An 18706-nucleotide genomic window follows, 5' to 3' on the forward strand; every position below is an offset into this window, starting at 1 on the left:
AACAAATACTTATTAGAAAGCTTGGTGCGGAATGTGACCAGATAGAGCATTATTTAAAAAAAAGTTTCAGAGACGATATTAAAAAAAGGGTCCATATCGAGGAAAATCAGATTCAGGTCAGGAGAAAAATGAAATCTGTTTTAAAATGGAAAACAAGAAAATTTGTTTGAGGGCAGTTAAATCCAAGTGAAGTTAAAACAAAAAAATACAACAAGAACAACAACAAAAATTTGAAAAAGAAATATAACAAGGAAAGAAGTTATTGTGCCCAAAATAAACAATAAAATTACAGCTATCAGAAACTGGAAATATAAATGTTGCTGAAAATCATTCAAATTGTACAAGGAACAAAAAATATAGTATGTTGGTGTTCCACTGGGCCACATGTTTGCTGGCAACTATGGGTTGCAGAGTAAAAAAATGCCTGCTAATGAGCAGAGACAGAAGGAGGCGAAGGTATTATATAATCACCAAACTGCTGCCTTCACTCCAAGGATGAATGAATTTGTCATTGACACTGAAATGGAGACTGCCAGTATCAACAGACAATGCAAGAATCTCACTGCCTCTTCTTGCACATGCCAAAGCAAGAAAAAACAAGTCTTGAGTGTGAGATCCAGAAAGAAAGCCTCACTCAATAGTTCCTATGGGTTTTTGACTAAATACTAAAACAAAAAAGATTCCATCTGGGTGTAAGAGACTTAATGAGATCAGCATGGTGAGAGTCCCCGAGAGAATTTAAGTGTGTTTGAAATGGCAGTTCTATAGTCCATGATGGTCAATACTTAACATAATTTTGTCTAGGAAAGAATCAAATGGAAATCACCAATGGATGTTAGAGAGTAAAACTATTATCAAAGCATTTCCTACTAAACCAATTACAGAAGACTGTCCACCTGTCATCACAGACCTTGTATGTAGAAGCTCTTCTGGCCTGAATGATGCAACTGGTAACTCTGCCTGAAATACTTGATTTGGAGGATAGATCACCCGAGATTAGCCAAGCATGAAGCTGGAGAATGTATGGGCTGTTGTGTAGGTTGAGGGAGCTTATGTGTTATGACAGAAGATCCCAAATGTTGGGTTGGTCTACCAAAAGGTCTAGAAGATCACTGAACCATGATCACTGGTGCCACAGTGGTGCTAGGAGATAAAGACAGTGAGGCTGAAATTGGAAAAGTAGGAAGGCAGTCCCAATGGAAGCTGAATTCATCCCCTGCCCATGCCCTCTGCCCATGCCCTCTGCCCTAGGACCTTAAAAATGTCAAAAGAAATTGTTTAGCCTGGTCACATACAAGTCCACTAGAGGCTTTCTCCAAAGTGAGATAAGGGACTCTGTTAAAAACTCTGCTAGTATGTTCTTCCACCAAAATATCTTTTCTAGGAATGTAGCTGTCTCAGAGGGTAATTTCTTCCAAGGCACCCAGCACAGGAGGTTCCAAACCTCCATACAATAATAAGAGGCGTGTGAGCCTTCTTGATGTTGGAGATACACTGTGACAAGGCACGTGAGCCTTCTGATGTTGGAGATACACCGTGGCAAGGCATGTGAGCCTTCTGGATGTTGGAGATACACTGTGACAAGGCATGTGAGCCTTCTGGATGTTGGAGATACACTGTGACAGACATATTGTAAACCAGGACACACTTGCTCTTACACTGACTATGCGCCCTTGCAATGCTACAAATACAGTTTTCATCCATATATTGTTGATATGGATAGACAATTTGTCCCGAATCCAATGACCTCGAAGAATTAAGCCCTCCAACTAACCAGAATCTGACATGTCACCAACCAGATATAAGAAGGGGTCAGGTCCATGCATGGGAACCAGGAATGAGCCATCAGTGGAACCAAGTGCTGATAAATATGCTGCCGTCTGTGAGAAAGTAAGTGCACCACTCATCTCAGAATAACATGATGCTGCCTTCCTTAAGAGCACCACATACCTCAAGGAAGCATGTGGCCCCCCCCCCTCCAAATGGTGAAGCATCAGCACTGTACCTTTGTGAGTGATGAAGACAAGCTAGACTTCATACTGATTGCCGACTTTACATCGGTTATTACTCAGAGGCCATATAGTATGGGGTTAGGGATAAGACATTGTTCCCACCTCAGGGGATGTTCTATAGACATGGTATTAGTCACTCACAAATAATTAGTCTGAGTCACAGGAAACCAGTTCACCAAGGATAAGTAATACTAACACTAAAGCACCAGCAAGTCAGAAACTGACACTTCCCTTGAATGTTTTGTGATTAAATTTCACTAATATATGGCTGCCACAAAAATATTATATATATATATTGCTCATTGCTCAATCCTGGATACACAATAGACAACAGATGGTTGCTCAGTCAGCTGGTATAAAAACAGAAGCACCAAACAATGTGATGGTCAAAAATGTTTCTCAGCAGAATTTATAAATCAATTAATTTACCTATCAATTCAAGAGATAAAAAAACAAGAAACCAATGCCAGCTCAATCAAATGTCATGCACACCTGTTGAAGCAAGTTTTTTGCCTGAATTGTCAGATGCAGTTTTAGTCACTGCCACATTCATGTACCCGACACCCAATTTACATTTTTTTTTTTCTAGTCAGAAATGCAGACAATCCAGATTCACATCACTCCAATATATACAGGTCACTTGTAATTGTAATGCTAAAGTTATATGTAGAGATGAGCTATTGTTGAACACTGACTGGAATAGAACCATTTCAGTTTTAGGGGTGGAGAAAATAAAACAAACAACTCCCTTGTTTGTACTCTGAAGTAGTTCAAAATCATAGCTATAAACATGTTTTTCAATGAATATAAGGCTTCATTTTTTTTTTCTTTCTTTAATTAAATTATTTTCATGGAGATAACTCTTTATCTGTGAAAATGAATGGTTTACTCTCTAACTTGATCAAAGCAGCACACACCTGTTTAATTATTTCACCCCATGTACATTACAAGGTCAGTACCCTTGAACTCCTATATGATGTGATGTGATGTGATTCTGGATTTTTAACAATTTTTCAGTCATTTTGCTATGATGTCTGCAATGTGGCAGTTTATAGTGATGTCTAGCACTGGGGCATCATGCCGCAGACATGTAGCATGATGTCCCACCCAGTCACATTATCCTGACACCAGGCCGACCAGTGCTAACACTAACCTCTTAATGCTGAGCACCAAGTGAGGCAGCTGTTAGTACCATTTTTGTAAGTCTTTGGTATGACTCAGCCAGGGATTGAACCCACAACCTCCCGCATCCGAGGCGGACGCTCTAACCACTAGGCCACTGAAGTATAAGTCAAGTTTTTTCAAGCCTAAATAAAAGCTACTTTTTAGAAATTCGCAATAACTGATTTATGCACTTTATTACTGTTCAAAAATCAGAACACTTTGGACCTGTCCGGCAAAGGTAAATGTTTTGGAAAATAGTCTTTCAGATACCAGTTTTCTTATACATGGATGTGTATGAACCAATGCAAGCTTCTCTACTTCACCCAAAATTAAAGATGTACTAACTGTTTCAAGTATTTCTCATTTAATATGCATCTAGCTGGTGACTGCATCACTAAAGCCGACTGCTCCAGTGGCCTAACTGGTTAGAGCAGCCACCTCAAAGGCAGGAGGTCGTGGGTTCGAATCCCAGCCGAGTCACACCAATGACTCATAAAAATGGTACTCACTTGGCGCTCAGCATTAAGAGGTTAGTGTTAGGACTGGCTGGACTGGTGTCAGGATAACGTAACTGGGTGGGACATGATGCTACATGTCTGTGGCATGATGAACCCAATAGTTTTGCAAACAGACACACTTAGTCTTCTAAATACAGTATAAATAATACATATATTTCCTCTAGTTAACTGACTTGTTTGGATACTGTTATTATGTATATTTAATTTGCAGTTATTTTTTAATTTTTTAAAATCTTTATTTCATTATATGCTATTGTAATGTAGGACTTGTCCAAAATCAAGTTCATTTTTCACCTGACCTGTATCATTGATGTTTTTTAGTCTGTAAACAACTAATTCATGGCCAAATAGTCTCCTATGAGTCTGAGTTTAATATCAGGATCATTATTAATAGATGTAAACATTTATTTGCTCAAATTATCTAATTCAAGGGATTCTTCTCTAGAAATACAAAGTGCTCTTCCAAAATAACATTCTTGGAAATAGAGACTTGAATTTATAGTGGAACTTAAATAAGGAATTAATTCTTGGAATGTATTATCATGATCCACCAAAAGACTGTTGGCACATCAGCATTATACAGGCCACCACTGCACAGCAACACCTTTAGTGTTCAATTCATTTTGGACTTCCACTCAATTTTATTCAGAACTTTTATTATTATGATTCAATTCTGTAATTCTAGGATTTCTGGGGATTTAATTTGCAATAACGTTCTCTTTTTTTGTATTTATATTTTCACTTTTGTATTCTAGGGAAATAAATTATTTGCTGAATTATACAAAGCATGTTGCTTCTCACTCTTTTCTATTACTTATTTTAAGACCATTGAGTTGTGATATAATATAAGACATGTTAGATAACATAGCATGATGGCACTTTGTGGACATTCACCATTGTCTTGTTGCAAGGTTTCACTATGTGTGTGTGTGTGGATTACATACAGGTGACAGTTGGATCAACTCAATAAGCAATACAGTCTATTGATTACACCCATACCGTCCATGATAAAGACAGAAAAGAAAATGACAGTTACAGAGGCAGACCTGTAATGACAAGTCTTGGCCAAACTTGCAATGTCTGGAGAGCCTGCTCCATAATAAATTTAGATTAGTATGTCTGGGAGCTTCTGATTTCATTATCGGCCTTTCTACCATAGATCCAGCACTTCGGAATTAATATATCTGTCATCCATAAGCAGAAATGTTTTTCAATCGATGCAGTCTGGGGATAATACACAATCCTGGTAAAAGCGGATGACAGTACTGCTTTTCAACAACACAACATTTACAGTACAGATGTATATCTTTTAATGATAAATTGCTAATGTATCAGAAACCTTTTACTTTAAAATATATCGTACAGAAGATTTTGTTTGGTAAAATGGTCAAGTGAGGTTAGTAATGTATCTCAAACACATAGGTCTTCAAAAATCTGATGATACTCTCTTTTCATACATGACTGAGTCAATGTATTTGTCAATACGGGAACTCAGCTGACAACATTTTGCAAAATGATAACTGACTCCCATTATATAACAAAGCTGATTTTCACAAATGCATGTATACAAAATACCACATGCATGAGAGTAACGGCATGTCTTCAACCACATCATGAATATCTTAGTTACATGTCTGAACACACACAGGTGTTGCATTGAGTAGTTTACGTAAGTAGAAAATCTGTCCACCTTTTTTTCTCATTCTGATTTTCCTTTACTTGAACTTTTCTTTTTAAATATTCTGACAAAAATTTTATTGGAGTGACACAATTGGCGTTTATTTTGAGGTAGTGCATTACTCATCATAATGCCTTCATCACATTGACAGCTCAAATGAAAAAATGAAGCTTTTTTTTTCTCCAAAACTGCAAAACCAATAAAGTAACAAAATAGTAAAGTCCGTCGAAAATTAAAGTCATCAAAGCTTATAAAAATATCAATGAAATGGAAACTTGTGTGTGTGCAAGCATGTGTGTGCAAGCGAGTGTGTGCAAGCGAGTGTGTGCAAGCATGTGTGTGCAAGCGAGTGTGTGTAAGGATGTGTGCAAGTGTGTGTGTGTGTCAGCATGTGTGCAAGTGTGTGTGTGCAAGCATGTGTGTGCAAGCGAGTGTGTACAAGCATGTGTGAGTGTGTGCAAGCATGTGTGTGCAAGTGTGTGTGCAAGCATGTGTGTGCAAGTGTGTATGTGCAAGCATGTGTGTGGAAGTGTGTGTGTGCAAGCATGTGTGTGCAAGTGTGTGTGTGAGACATATCTGATGGAGGAGCTGAAATGTGAAATGACCCTATTTCACTTACACTCCTGAAAATTAGTATATGCATGCATCTTTGTAAAAATAGCTTACCCATACCAGCACTAGGTCTTCCATCATACTGGACTAAACTCAAGCTACCCCACAATTGTGTTATGTCATTATTTGGTCAAATGGTTTTACTTCACTATTCAATGTTTATTCGAAACAATCTACACTCTAAGAAGCACAAGACAGTGGAGGTGTGAAAGCCCATAATTTCCCCCAAGGCTTTATTGCATAGCTAACAGTCCCTCACTCACATTACATGTCATTGCGGCACAACAGCTCAGAAAAGATCTTTAAAGTCAGACATACCATCTTGTTAATTCAAAGGAAATGACAAAAACAATAAAATTAACTTTTATTATTGTCCTCAAACACACCATTATTGTCCTCAAACACAGCTATGTAGCTAGTTTACAGGTGGGACCAATCAAAAAGATATACTGATTAATTACTATGTACTTTTGAGCTGGTTTTTTTATGTGAAAGCCCATTTTTAGAACTTTCATATGAAAGCCCATTTTGAGACCTTTCATCTGTTAGCCCATTTTAAATGTTTCAAATCCTCAAAGCAAAATTCTAGTATACTATAGTTTTCTCACACAATAATTATTAAAAAATTCAGAAATAAAGTTAATACTACCACTGAAATAACAAGGAATCTAGAACAGAAAATTACAATATTTTAGGAACATCTATTTATGGAGTATATCAACATTTTCTCATTTATTTCAACTAATAGGATCTGATTTTAATTTATTTAAAATAAAATTTCACCAATGTTCAGCAATCATGTTAATTTTCAGTTAAAATAGGAGAATTTTACCAATTCCATTTAATTCTATTCTGGACAGGGATATCTCGTAAGTCAGGTGCAACTGCAAACAACACAGACCATGATCATCTCTAACACAATGTGCAGACAGATCTGAATCTGTGGAGTTTGCTGTTCGGTCTGAATTATGAACAAGTACACATGATATAATGACCCTGCCATTCAAAACAGGAATAAGGTCTTTGTTACACTGATCCATACCATGTATGTTTAATGCACACTAGAATGGGAATGAAACAGACCCAGATCTGCCAATACATAATGCATGCTTGAAATAATAAGAATGGATAAAGTAGACCAAGATCTGATGGGGCATGATGTATTGGCATCTGTATGTCTATACTGTTCAAGAAATTCACTTTTGTATAAATCTGTCCTCCTGAAATACAAGAGGTCCAAGTGGGTCATATACCACTCACTTGGATAGTTGCATCATTTGTAATTTTTTTCAAGATATCAATCTATGCCAGGATGCTTTATGTCAAATTTGGTAAAATTCTGTTCAGCAATTTCTAAGAGGTAATTTTTAGGTTTGTCTATTTATAATAGCTGTGAGCATATTTGCTTAAATATCAGCATCATTTGCTCAAATTCTTTAGGATTTTTAAGAAGATGTTTAAATGTTTTTCTTTTATCAGCTATGGCATCCATATCTGATGGCACATCAACACTAATTAAACACATATAAACTTCATGCCGGGATCCTTTCTGTTAAATTTTTGTCAAAATCTGTTATGCAGTTCTTGAGAAGTCAGTTTAAGTTTCTTTTGTTTTTAGTAATTATGCCCATTTTTGACTGTGGATAGGCATAACTTGAACAAATTTGACAATGTTTTACACTATTATGAAATAGGCATTACAACCTGATGAAGTAAAATAACTGCTGGCAATTAAGTCTCACTTCAGTCAGGACAGATGCAGTGGATCAGTGGTAACCATGCTGGACATGCAACCAGATAGGTGAAGTTGCAATTTGCTCCCATGCCTCTGCATGATCTAACCTTGAGGTGTCGTCATGCCATCAGACCCAAACCAACAAATAAATCAAAAACATCACTTAATGCAATCTAACCCTCTCAAAACAAATTGAGAATGGCACCTTAATAACAACAATCCTATCTGACAACCAATGTTGAAAATTTGTAAATTTGTGGTGATTATTTATAACCCATTAATTACCAATCAGTTACTATTAACTTGTCACAATAATTTTTTTAGCAGTCCTTCATGAGATAATAATTGATCCTATTTTTAAAAACAAGTCCCAACATGAGGTCCAAGTGGGGCTGAGTCTGCTCACCTGACCACATCTGCCAAATATCTAAATGCAAGGTCAGTTGACAAGGAAATCCAAGTCAGTAGGATGCTTTCTATGAAAACCAAGTGTTTTAAGGTTTCCCCCTTTTTTGTGTCTTCATGATGGCACATCGGTATAATTTTTTCCAATACTGAATGGTCTCTATGCATTGTACTAGGATGCTTTCAGTCAAATTTGCATAACGGGGGTCCAGCTGTTAGCTTAATGTCTGCCAACATGTAATTCCCATGTAGATAAAAGTCTACTTTTTCATTCTACTTATGATTGATATGACAGCATGGACTATGACCTGAAAGCAAATATAAACAGTCAACAAATTCTGTGATGGCATGGTCCCTGACCTACCAGAAACTGTTTTAGTTTTGTTGGTTTAATGACATTTTTAATTTATTATTTGATTCTGGGTATACCATGCTGAGGAAATGGGAGCTAAGTATCTTTCTCAAATTTACACCAAGGTAGCTGACCCAGAGTGGCTTGGATGGGGATCAAACCCACATCCCTTTCATTAAGGGATTGATGCTCTATCAACTGACACTGATGGCAGAATAGTCTGATCTTCTTGCTTTTACAGTTCATCTACATCCCACCTCTGGATGAATGGGTTTGAGTCATGGGTTCCATCCAAGTGGGAGGTTTATACTAGCTTCCCATAGATCATGGTTCTTCCTGGGGTTTTCCTGGGTTCCTTCTCCACCAGATCTCCTTGCCATCACATATAGTCAATCATGTGCTGCAAAATGGCATGAATCCATCCAACGACAGCAGGCCTTGAGATCATGCAACTTTTGAAAAATAGTCTGTGCTGGAGATTTTTGTTGAGATTCAATCTCAAACGTTTGTGAACTTAGTTTTATGATCTACTGATCTGAATCTATTTTACTCAGGTGCTACGGTACTGATCAGAGTCTACTTTACTCAGGTGCTACGGTACTGATCTGAGTCTATTTTACTCAGATGCTACGGTACTGATCTGAGTCAATGTTGTTCAAAGTTATGTGATTATTACGTAGGGTTACACACTGTAATGCATTCAACTTCTCTACTACTGATCCTAATTTGCCAGGTTATTATAGGTCGACAGATCTAGGTTAATGCTTTTCACAGTTAAGAAAGTATTGTACATGAGTAAATATTACGATATAGGTGGACAAATAGATGCAACTCTACGGCACTGCAACCATTAACTCTAGCTATATTCCCTTCAACTCTAACATGGAAGTGGAGACTATTGATCGGATGTGTCCTTCACTAAAGCACTTATGGGACACTTAAGTGAGTAATTTTGCTGCTACAGTTTAATTGTTTGATACAAAATCATATAGCCTTGTTTTTGATGGCCACTTAATCTCGTTTTGTCATGATCTAACCATTAAATCTGTCTGCACGTTTTTTATACGTCTGTTACTGCAAGTCATGAAAAAGAAGCAACTTCATGGCTGTAAAGTGTGCAGCTTTGTTGCACTTAGCTGAGTATCAAAAAATGGAACTTTTTGTGGACACATAAAGATAGTTTTTTATGTAGCAAAATTTTTAAGAGATAGGGGCATATAAATATAGCTTGGTTGACAGATGGGGGAAAGTAGGTCTTAGTGGTCTACTCTTGTGACAGATGTATAACCCTTGCTCTCTGCGAGGCAGGTAAACCCTGCCTTAAACTTTGTGCTCTATACACCCATTTCTGGAATTTGATTTGTGCATGGGCCCTATTTCACTGTTCAATTGATTCCTTTCTTTCATAGTAATGTGCCCCTTCTGGATGAACATATCGTCTCAATTCCACATTAGTCAAAGAACACATTTTTGAATGAACTATCTGCCAATATAGTCCACTATTTCATGACTTCCAAAATATCAAGAAAAAAAATGTTTTCCAAAACAAGAACACATCATGGTTTTTATTTATCAAGACTGGCTGTATCACTCCATCAAAGCATTTATAAGGTGAAATTTCGTATAAATGCATGAGGTGTTTCGATTGCACTGTACTCAACACACGCACGCAGACAAGCATGGACGCGCACACACACACACACACACACACTATGACCTCACTATAGCACGCTCTGTTATAACACAAATTTGGATATAACATGGTTGTGGTGTGGCTCCTGAAATAACACAATCTGGGGAAGAGATTGTGTATGAACAATACAAGATGATCGTGGCGTGGCTCCTGAAATTTTATATGTATTTTTCTCATACACAAAAAAACCCCAGTTTTTTTTCTTCTCTGTAGTAATCCCTGTCATCAGACTAGAACATCTATGTTTATGTTGTTTGTTTTTAAATTTCGGACACAAGCACAGAAGGCAGCATCACTCCACTACCACAAATGTACAAAAAAAACCTCCCCATCCTCCAAGATCTTATTTGTTGGTCTATTCAATAGGCAGGGAGGAGCAGTAACTGCAATCGACCAAGCAACAACCAATTTCTTTTTTAAAAATTTACCCAGATAAAAGAGTCTGCTGCAATTTCAAAGAAAACAGATTACTCTGAAGCACCAACTGTTATGAAAACATACTAAAAATATCAGTCTCAATCATGCAATACAATTATTTAATGTTGCTGCCACAATAAGAAATGGGCAGTTGTTTGGTTCTCCAAAGCTGTCCTTGAGCAGTGACTTCAACACATGCACCCTTCATCAAAGAAAGCCAACTACAATCTTCAAAAAAAAACAAAGAACCTTTCTTGAAAGGAAGTCAGCACCAAACTTAAATAAAAGCAATGGAATCTGATGGATTTTTCATTTTCCGACATGACTGGAACATGTTTACTGTGCCATGAAAGTTTCCTTTTTGACGGCAAAAATGTTTATGATTACTAACGCTACCAATGGATGCTTCAAATGCACACTTTACCGACTTGGGACGTAATGAAAAGTATATGTGCTTTATCACTTGTTACGTGATTGTGCTATTTTTTTCCACTGGATTCAGACCTCTATGACCTCTAACAAAATTATTGAATATTTTAAATCCCTGTGTGTGCATATAACTTGTATTGTGGATTCAATGTATGTGATGAGATTTGCAGGTGAGTACAATGTTGATACTCTATTCATGCTATATATATATATATATTCTCTGTATAAACAGTATACATGTATATATACCAATGCATGGTTCTCTAAATAAAGTAAAATAGTATATATGCCTTCTCAGTTTTCACTACAGGTATATTTCTCATTTAATATGCTTCAATTTAAGATGGCAACTGTGCTAATGAAGCACATACTTTTGAGCCTGCATTTATTACCTAAACCCCTCCACAAATTTATTTGGGTACATGCATGATTACTGTTTTATAGCGGGGTCACACTATATATATATATATATATATATATATATATATATATATATATAGATAGAGAGAGAGAGAGAGAGAGATATATTTGATTTAATTGTATCTGATTTAATATATATTTATTTCAATTTAATTGTTTGTCAGTTTCAAATTTTTGACTTTTCATTACATGATATTGTAATGTAAATTTATTCACTAGAGATGATGTTTTTTTTCTTCAGAAAATAGTTTGACCTTGACTGTTAGTTTATAAACACCAGGTGTTGATCTAAATCCTGACCTTATTTCAAAATTTGTAGCAACCATTGTAAACAAGTTCTATTTTATTTTAAAATGATTGGTTGGTTTTTGTCAGGGTCAAACTGGGTAAACGTGGTTTGTAACAAGTACTTACTTCTATAACCTTCTAGAAGATGATCATGTGACCCCTTGTTTATGTTTTAAAAAGACCATATAACCCATGTTTTGGAGAATTAATCTCTGTAGAAGCTGGGCTGTTAAACTGTTAGTTGTATGTTGTGCTGTTTGGAGTTATTTCAAATTACTCAAAAGGATTAATTCTGGGGTTTTTTTGTGGAAAATACGTGCTCATGTAATACTGTGGAACAAGAACATTTTTTTGGTAAAAATTTATTCAGCTATCAGTAACCGGAGTGATAATTCTTATTTCTACAAGGAAATGTAGACTTCAACACTACAGATTGCAGCATACGTCATTGTCTTCCATCTTGGATTCTTCGTCGAGATTTGAATGTGAAATCAAAAGAACATTTTGTTATTAGGACTATTAAAATTTTATTCGTGGATTATTCTTGGATTATTTATGGATTTGATTCTATAAAACAGTAAGTTCATATTTTTTTCAATTTTCAAGAATCTTTTCAGAGAAATAAAAAAAATTCTTTCCAGAGCTTGTTGTTTTCACTCTTTCTTGCGTTACTGTTTATTCCAGCCTAAACAAGTGACATAAGAATATATATATATATGTATATGTATGTATGTATGTATATATATATATATATATATATATATATATATATATATAAAAAAAGAATATACAGATCATATGGCGAATAACAATCATTTCCAGTCCACTGGATCCAGCAAGGATCATGTGTCAGGGATAGATTAAGATAAATACAATAAACTGACATTGAACAGTGTGAAATTAGTATCTAACTAGCCTGAGTGCTTTTGACTCTTTAATGAGTCTTTTTCAAAGGCAAATACAAAACATAGACAAGGCAAACAAATAAAACAGAAAAATAGTTATGTTTGCAAATCTTTACATGGCTGTTTCTACTGGAATTAAATCTTTTAACTTTATTATGTTTCAACTAGTTTATTTTATTGTTATAGTAGTCATTATAGGCTATTAAGCAAATTTAGAGAATTATTTAAAAGAAAATGTGTTAGCTGCAAAAAACCATGTCTTCCTCCGGGATACAACAACCAGACTGGTAGAAAACAAACTCCATACAGACATCTACTCAAAGCCAACCTACAAACACCAGTATCTCCTCCTAAGCAGCTGACATCCAAAACACTGCATTAGGATCATCCCATATAGCCAGGCGCTGAGGATATGCAGAATTTGCTCTGATGATGAAACATTCCTAAAAAGGTCTGAAGAGCTATCTTAACATTTAATTTTAATGAGCCTACGACAAAGACCTGATTACAGAGGCAACCAAAAGGGCTAAACAAATGAACCACGATGACCTACTAAAATATGGAAAGAAGGAAAAGGCTAGTAGGATAACATTTATCCTTACCTACCATCCAGACAACCCCAAAGTAGGTAAAATCATCGGGAAACACGTGCCCATCATGGAATCTTTGGACGCACTAAAGTTAATCCTCCCTAAGAAACCTGTAGTAGCCTACTGGAGACCAAAAAAGCTCAAAGAAGCTAATGCCAATTACTAATCAAGACCATCCTTGTCAATCTGGCCCCTGTGGTGATAAAAAGTGCAAAACCTGTCAACATATGATAGAGACCAGGACTTTTCTAGCACAGTGACTAGAGAAAAACTAAACATACATGGTCCAAACAAAATGTGCAAAACAGAGAATGTCATTTATCTTATCCCATGTAAGATCTGTAGCCTTCAGTCTGTCAGAGAAACTGAAAAGCTACACAAAAGGATCAACCTTCATTGATACGAATGGATAACAATGAAGCTGTACAGAAGCCCAGTCACAGAACACTTCTCCCCTGGCCACACTTTCAGTGATATAAAACATAAGCAATTGCTCACAACCCCAAATGGACTTCCAAACCAGGAAAGAAAATGAATCTTACTGGATACGTTGCCTTAGAACATTGAAACCTAGCGGTTTAAACCAAGAAGACTAGAAAAAGACAACCATGCACAAATAAAATTACCTTCTGCAGCCGACACATTTTCTTTAAAATAAATCTCTAAATTTGCTTAATAGCCTATAATAACTAATATAACAATGAAATATCCAGGATATAATTTGCACTTACATAAATTTACATAAAATAACAGATGCCATTATGGCTCATCAATTTCTAGGACAATACAAATATTTTCCAGTATCAGCAACAATTTGAAATAAACTAGTTGAAACATAATAAAGTTAAAAAGTTTAATTCCTGTAGAAAGTCATGTAAAATTTTGCAAACAGAACCGTTTTTTTCTGTTTTATTTGTTTGTCTTGTCTATGTTTTGTATTTGCCTTTGAAAAAGACTCATTAAAGAGTTGAAAGCATTCAAGCTAGTTTGATACTAGTTTTGCACCACGGTTCGTCGTCAGTTTGTTGCATTTATATATATATATATATATATATATATATATATATATATATATATATATATATATATATATATAACCACAACCATGGCAAGACATAATATAAATTCAAATGCAAAACCTTTCAACTGCTGCTACAAATAATCATTATGATGACTACAACACTGCAAGCTCTGTTGCACCTCTGTACAATCAGCTAAATATGATATTAAATTGCAAAAAGGAAATAAATCAAGATTTAGTAGTCAATAAATCCTTTATATATATTTTTTAAAGTCAGATGGTTTGTGTATTTCCTATTTATGTGGTACAAATATATACTGATATGGGGTGATGTCTTTCCATACAGCATCAGTGACGTAATGTTTGCCTCCACTGATGCAGCATGGAAAAACCCAAGCTAAAATGGCAGTGATGAAATGTGATTGGACATGTGAAGCAAATCAACAGATCAAAATTTGATTATCTTGTCTTGCTCTTGTAATAAATTGATTCAAAAACTGAACAGCATGGATTTCCATTTTGTTAGTCATACATTCTTTACAATAAGTATAAAATCTAACTAAAAACTTTGGCATGCAGAACAGGTCTTGTGTATCCTCCATAAGTCAGTGGGTGATGAGTGGCTTCTCAAAAAAAAAATAGGCAAAAAGAAATAAAAATGAAATAATCTGAACCCATGCCCCTTCGTTTGTGAGAGTTCAGCAAGCTAACCACTGAGTCACTACAGCTATTGCCTCCATTATTCACTTCTTAGGAGATGCAGAAGAGTGCATCAGGTGAAATTTTAGATCTCTGAACCCTCAACATATCTTTTAACCTGTTTCACTGTATGCATGAGACTGTAAGATCTCATCCCTCCCATTTTCTGTAAATCTTTACGACTTAGCTATCAGCTGACACATGCAATGGCATGCATAAAGCTGCATGTAAATCGATACCTAAGTAACATGACTGAAGGCCAGCATTTTCTGCAAATATTTGTTTGATAGTAATTAAAGTTTTGTACAATTACCAAAAAGTCTCTCATAACTATTTTGATGATAATAAAGTGTAAGTTAGACAAGCAGTCATTTGTTGGTGCAGATTTACAGGGGAGTAACACTATTTCTGCATGTGTGTTACAATCATCGAAGTCTGCAATGCCTGGCATGAAAATATTGCCAATTCACTGATGTCAAGATTGTTAACTGGTGACAGGCCAAATACTGATAACATCATCAAAGTCTTCAATGCCTGGCATGAAAATATTGCCAATTCACTGATGTCAAGATTGTTAACTGGTGACAGGCCAAATACTGATAACATCATCAAAGTCTTCAATGCCTGGCATGAAAATATTGCCAATTCACTGATGTCAAGATTGTTAACTGATGACAGGCCAAATACTGATAACATCACTGTCCTATTTCTCAGCTATTTTTCAGGAAAAAATCACTTGTCATCCATTACACACTCATCAGGGCAAACAAATAAGATGGCTTTTCAAGCTCTGATATTTCTTTCCCATTAATTTATGGCATTCTGCTCTTGGTCAGAATAAGTTGCAGACATCTGTATATTCACCAATTAAGTGATAACAGGCATGTGTGTGATGATATGAGAACATGAATGGCGGTATGACAATTCAAGTTCTTATATCCATAAATCTTTGAACACAAGACTCTTATCACATTACTTACGGCAGATCATGCCTTTAGCTGCTGCAAATTTCAACCTTTCAACTTCTTATCTTTATTATCAGTTATTATCACCAACTGATGTGTACATTTTACATTCTTTCTGTTGCTATCATAATGTTTTTTCTTTTTAATCCGAATCTTATCGTGTGAAAACTGGTCCTACCATGTTTGCAATTATTTGAGTATTAAAACATAATGCGGTTATTAATTAATACAGAGCCAGAACATTACCGTCATTTCCTTAAGTTGGAAAACAATACTCTTCTTTTCTAATTCCATATCACCATCCTCTCAAACAATGAAGTGATCACTGTCTTATTTCTCAGCTGTTCGTATCACCATCCTCTCAAACAAGGCTAGAACTAATTTTTCCTCAAAGTTTCCTGGTTACAACTGAATAAGTGTGAACAATTATGCTGTACCCTCACTTGATATGCACAATGAAATGAGTAACATTCTCTGTAAAAAAAATCTGTATCATTAAGTTCCAAGAATCTGTCCAATCGCGTCGTAAATAACTGTTAAAATAATGGCATCATTCCCGAGCCATGTCCCCATTCAAGCTTCTCACACCAATATTTGCCTGGCCTTTGAGAGAAACCTTCCATGTTCAGCTGCTGAAATCTTCTGTGATGCAAAATGTAAGAAATGCACAACAACTGTAAATTACATACCGTATATATTCACTTACAAGTCAAGTCAAACTGCAACAAAAAAGATCCTGATCTGCTGAAACAGATGCAAGCAGATCAGGATCTATGCTGTTTGTTCTACTGATTATTCCTAACTGCACAGATCCAGAACAGCTGATGCATTATGCAATCGCAGATCTGGGTCTGTGCAGTTTGAAGCTCTCATAAGTGAGTATATACAGTAAGTGGGTCTGCTGCCCCATGCACTTAAGAGTTTTTGTTTCTAGACTGTTGTTTCATTCATAAACTGATATTCATGTGCATCTCAGCTGATCATGATGTAATTCATTTATGATTTGGGATGAAGTCTGTATTTAAAAGGCTGAAAGGGTGTTCAGTTAAGTACAGCGATATTATTAAAATACCTGAAAATTGCAATAACAAAAATACCATCATGGTATTTCAGACTTGATTGCTAGATAATGTCTTGTTGTCACATCTGCTAATTACCTAATGCTGACAATTCCACATAATCTAGGAATCAAGGTCACATTAGTACTGGACATAATAATCAGACACACATACATGCATGCACACATGCACGCGCGCACGCACGCGCGCACGCACGCTCGCACGCACGCACGCACGCACACACACACACACACACACACACACACACACACACACACACACACACACACACACACACACACACACACTCTATCCTCCAGTTAATTCAAACTGAAAAAAAGTCTGAAGGAATTAATAGCGTACTATCATTTAACAAATCTATAGATATTGAAGCGTTTTATAAGGGTGCATTAAACATTTCTTACCTCTGAGCTATCAGGTTGGGAATGCGGTCGCAATTGACTATGTTCCACTCTGTCTCTGCTGCGCCTCCGACGCCACATGTGAGATCTTAGTCGACAAGGACTCACGACACAAATTATTATAAATAGTCCGGGCATTAAAACTACACTAATAATTATCACAATAATCTTGATAAAGTCAACATTGGAGGCTGAAAAGAAAAGAAAAAGATAATTACTACACTAATCTTGATAAATGTTTCGACATGGTAAATAATGGAGGTTAGCCAAGACAGAGAAAGTATGAATTGGGGAACGTTGTCTCGCATGCAAACTATACTACAGTGTATTGTCTCAAATGCAAACAATGCTACAATGTATCATACATGACGTTTGAAAGACTTGAACAAAAAATCTTAACAATGCCACTGTAGCCAATGTCCTATAATATTGTGATTGAACTCATGTTTTACTACATGCCAAGACGGGAAAGTCAAAAATAAAATAAGCTCCCATTGCAGGTCTGATATCGCTCACATGGGTAACTGACATCTTAGTTTACACATGTACTTGAAATGAAAAGGAAAGAAATGTCTGAATCACCAAGAAGCAACTGGTGTTTTATATTTATCTTGTACTTAATGTTTACATTTATTTGGAATGGTTTATGATTATCTCATTTTAACATTTTTGGAACTTAATTGTTAGTAACACCATGTGGTCACCACTGTGCTGAAGTGCCATAAAATGTGACTACAAGTACAGTGTTGGTGTCACTTGTCATCTTTTTCTGTCCATATATAAATGTATTATAGACTAAAACATGGCAGATTCTTTTGCTTCATGTATGAAGCTGTGTTCTTAGTATGTATGCAATTTTTGTAGACTGAAATAAAATAGATGAAACAAAAATTGGCATGTCAGTTTTCATTTATTAATGTACATGTAAAGTGCAATTACTTTACTTAATGACTTTATTGATAGACTAATATTAATGCTTGATGGTCAGTGTTTGGGTTGTTTGTACAAGTTTTTAGAAAACACAGACTAGTAAACATGTGTACGAGTTTGAGTCCGACTATTAATCTGTCCAAATTGCTAAAAAATTTCTCTGCATTTTTTTAGTAAGGCTATGGGTTTTTGCTCACAGTACTTAAATCTCCCTAAGAAAGGGAATCTGCTGCTTTTCCAGAACTACCAAACAATCATCCTCATCAGTCACCTATAGATCATCCTCAACAGTATAAAACCCCAGACAGAGCACATCAACCAAACAGAGCACATCAACAGCATAAAACCCCGGACAGAGCACATCAACAGTATAAAACCCCCGACAAAGCACAT

The 18706-nt window shown here is 35.9% G+C and overlaps 1 protein-coding gene across 6 annotated transcripts in view; it reads right to left on the reverse strand.

Annotated features, from left to right (window-relative positions):
* LOC149780068 (uncharacterized) overlaps positions 1–18706 on the reverse strand; it is a 314560-nt gene that overhangs the window by 31679 nt on the left and 264175 nt on the right. For all 6 annotated transcript variants that reach the window (XM_089936823.1, XM_089936822.1, XM_089936824.1 and 3 more), the window contains one exon: positions 17387–17574. In XM_089936823.1, the coding sequence (XP_089792949.1) occupies positions 17387–17574 (188 nt within the window). The remainder of the gene's footprint in view (positions 1–17386; positions 17575–18706) is intronic.

The sequence above is a fragment of the Sinohyriopsis cumingii genome, chromosome 16 (assembly GCF_028554795.1).
Source record: "Sinohyriopsis cumingii isolate HCF-2022 chromosome 16, ASM2855479v2, whole genome shotgun sequence".
NCBI classification, from domain to species: domain Eukaryota; kingdom Metazoa; phylum Mollusca; class Bivalvia; order Unionida; family Unionidae; genus Sinohyriopsis; species Sinohyriopsis cumingii.